This window comes from Myotis davidii, unplaced genomic scaffold (genome assembly GCF_000327345.1).
Source record: "Myotis davidii unplaced genomic scaffold, ASM32734v1 scaffold196, whole genome shotgun sequence".
Taxonomy (NCBI): Eukaryota; Metazoa; Chordata; class Mammalia; order Chiroptera; family Vespertilionidae; genus Myotis; species Myotis davidii.
Genome location: NW_006288258.1, coordinates 3,964,728 through 3,968,471, shown reverse-complemented (window position 1 = coordinate 3,968,471; position 3,744 = coordinate 3,964,728). Strand labels below are relative to the sequence as shown.

General features: G+C 42.1%; 1 protein-coding gene across 1 annotated transcript in view; it reads left to right on the top strand.

Annotated features, from left to right (window-relative positions):
- Window positions 1-3,744, top strand: part of LOC102757791 (F-box only protein 31) — an 8,754-nt gene that overhangs the window by 814 nt on the left and 4,196 nt on the right. The window contains 1 exon segment of the mRNA XM_015561600.1: window positions 241-1,002. Coding sequence (XP_015417086.1) covers window positions 241-1,002 — 762 coding nt within the window.

Here is a 3,744-nt window from a genome sequence, read left to right as displayed (position 1 = left end):
TGACCTAACTCTGCCTCTACCTCCCGCTGAGCCACCCGGACGACCTCATCAGGCCAGGCCTCTTCCAAGTCAAGTACAATCCCTACGGCCTAAATATTGTCATGCTCAGCTTCCATGGGAAGTATGCCAGGGTCACGAAGATCACGGGAGACTCCCACAAGTTAGAGATCCACCTCAAGCGCCGCATCCAGCTGCCAGATGTAGAGATCTTCCGCAACTTCGGGGCTGGGGCTGGTGCAGGAGGACAGACAGTATGACTGCCTGACCTACCTCTGCCTCTACCTCCCGCTGAGCCACCCGGACGACCTCATCAGGCCAGGCCTCTTCCAAGTCAAGTACGATCCCTACGGCCTAAATATTGTCATGCTCAGCTTCCATGGGAAGTATGCCAGGGTCACGAAGATCACGGGAGACTCCCACAAGTTAGAGATCCACCTCAAGCGCCGCATCCAGCTGCCAGATGTAGAGATCTTCCGCAACTTCAACGAGCTCGCCCGCGTGGTCCAGGAGATTGACGAGCAGGTGATCCAGGAGCAGCAGCAGCAGCAGCAAGAGGACGGGACTGAGGAAGGCGAGGGCCATGGCCAGCAGAGCCCTGCCCAGCCCAGCATGGGGGAGTCCGGGGCTGCAGCTTCGGAGGAGCAGCCTCTCCCGTTTGTTCTGCCTGTGGGCGTGCACCGAAAAGACCAGAACTACCCCCGAACCTGCAGCATGTGTTTCTATGGCGTGGACACTGTTACTGGTACCAGACATGGCTTCGCCTCCACCAGGCGCTGCCCTGGAGTCTTCATCCTGATCGATGAGAACCACTTCGGGTTCACCTGGCTGGAGGTGAAATACTTCATCCTGTTCGGCAGAGTCCAGAACACCTTCCAGAATGTGGAGGCACCATCCCTGCAGGCCTTCCTGAAAATGCTCGAGGACATTCAATCCGGACCCTCTGGGAGGAGCAGCTTGCATGCACTTTGGAGATTTGACCTTCTGACCAGGTTACCCACCTTTGTTTGTTTTTTTAATCCTCTCCCGAGGATATGTTCCCATTGATGTTTAGAGAGAGTGGAAAAGACTGAAATGGACAGAAATATTGATGTGAGAGAAACACATCAGTTGGTTGCCTCCTGCCCAAGCCGGGACCAGGCCCAGACTGGGTAGGAGCCAGTAATTGAGGTAGAAATAAACCTTAGATCAGTGGTCTCAACCTTCCTAATGCTGAGACCCTTTAATACAGATCCTCCTGTTGTGGTGACCCCCAACCGTAAAATTATTTTTGTTGCTACTTCATAACTGTAATGACCGTTCCATCCGCAGGTCCAGGCTCTATCCACTGAGCCAAACCAGCTAGGGCTGAGCATGTCTTTTTAAAAAGAAAGAAAGAAAAAGGAAAGATCCTAACATTAGATCGTGGTAATTGTTAGATTGTACAACTCTGAATATAATAAAAACCACTGAATTGTACATTTTTAAAAAATGAAATATATGTTAACAAGTGTAAATTAAAGAAAAAGAATACCATTTCTAACTAGAGAATATACAACAAAACATTTAGTTTTAATTACTGATAGCCCTAAGAGTCTGATTTACTGGGGGCATTTTAGAATATGTAAAGAGTTATCCAATGCTATAGGTTACTGTGGTGGCAAGGTTAGCATTTCTAGCAAGAAAAAAATTTATCAGGAGAGAGAACGGAAACCCGAAAACCTCGGGAGAACCCATGGCTGACGCGTCTCAGGCCTAGAAAGCTGAGGCTCTTTCCTTTTACATGTTCCGTATGTTGAGGTAAGTTTTATCTGAAAGAAGGAGACCAAGTGCCAGCTCAGAAAAGCAGAGTCAGCTGATCCATCAGCCACGTTAGCCTTCTGGAACATAACAGTCCACACATTAGTGGAAGGGCATGTCTTTTCTTATAAAGGCAGCTTGAGAGCAACCAGGGATGGCTTTAATACAAGGATAGAAAAGGATTACAAACATATTGCTGGCTGATACAAAACTGCTGCCTTAGAAAGTGATTATCTTTTGTTATTAGGCAAAAAAAATAATCAACTTTTAATCAGGAGAGTGGGAATGAGGATACGAGGGATATAAACAGCATGTAATTGAGTTCATAATTACTTGATTAAATCACTTTATATCTGTTTCTGTTTAAAAGTTTATAACTACTTAGACATGAAAATAGAATTATAGCCTTTTTTGGGATGAAATTAATACAGATGAAAAGTTCAGAGAATATAGACAAGTGTAAAGAAAAAGACAAAAATCACCTTCAATCACATCTTCAGGGATAAATGCTATTAATAAAATGTTTATGCATAAATATGTGTGTTTAAACACGAATAGAGCCATTTTTACATGCCTTTTTGTAGTTTATTATTTTTACTTGTTATATTCTGCACTTCTGTAGATCAACAGAGATCATTATTTTAATAGTTTTATTTTATTTCATCATATGCCTGTACCATAATGCTTTTTAACAAATGCTGTTCTTAAAATGATCAATCTCTGTCATTCAATCATCCTATTCTTGGCTTCCACCCTCTACCCACAGATACATGTAGCTGGGATTCAAGCCTACTTGTTGCCTAAGGCCAACATAGATACGAATCAGAGTCCTTTATTTTCCCATCTATATGGCTTGAAGGACGATTTCTTCCTACTGATAAAATATAGGAAAACAATGGCTGATTAGGTAGACCTTATCATGAACAATACTCTCTAAATAGAAAAGTTCAAAACAAGTTACTAAAAAATAAAAACAATGAATTATATTTAAAGAGAATAAAACACTGAATGCCGGGAGCCGGTCCATCCTTGCTGCTTGACACAGTCGCTGCAGGGAAGAAACATCTGCACAGAATATGTTTCAAGGGACCTGGTGTATATGGCATACTGTTCTTAATATGTTTGCTCTCCTTCTTAGCGCTATGTGTTCTAACAAGGGTCACCTCTCCAAGAAAGGTTGTTTCCCCAGGTAGGGATTTTCCCCTGGAGTTAGGGATTAACAGGACTAAGCAAGGGAATAAATCAGTAAAACCCCTTAACTCAGTACCAGGCGGGTAGTTAATCACCTTAACTACGAACAATCATGCTTAAGTTACATAACCTTTACTTAGGATAATCTCCTTCAGTTACTTCCTTGTAGCTTAACAGAACAGTAGAGTAGTGACCTTGGAATGGAGATAACAAACACCCTAAACCTTTGGGATAGAAAGGATAGGGTTAAAATCAAATGGTATACAGATGTAACAGAATAAAGAACCTAGCTAGAGAACCTGGCTTTGCTGATCATCTGAACTCTGCCTCCGTGCCCTTCATTCTTTGCTGACTCCATCCTCACCTTTGGGAATCCCTGGACCTGCTGGGGCTGGATCCCAACAACTGAAGTTGTATATATTTCTGAAAGGATCCTTGAATAGAAAACAAACTATTCTGGAAAAGTTTATAAAAGCATTCAAGCATAGGGAAAATAAAAATTAAAGTAAGAATATCTTGCAATGAAGGATTAGTTATGGGGGCGGGGAGAGGGGAACACAAGCTACTTGACTTTTTCTAATTTGGTTCTGTTTGCAACAACTGTTGTAATAGCCTGTTTGGAATTATTTATATTTTTATTTAGTTGTATTAACATAGAAATGTACTATTAATTTGTACAAAAGCATTGGTTGAAAAGAAAAGAAGAAAAAAATAATTATTTACTTTTCAAGTTAATGCCTATAGCTTGATAATTCACTATGAGGCAGTTCTTCTAGC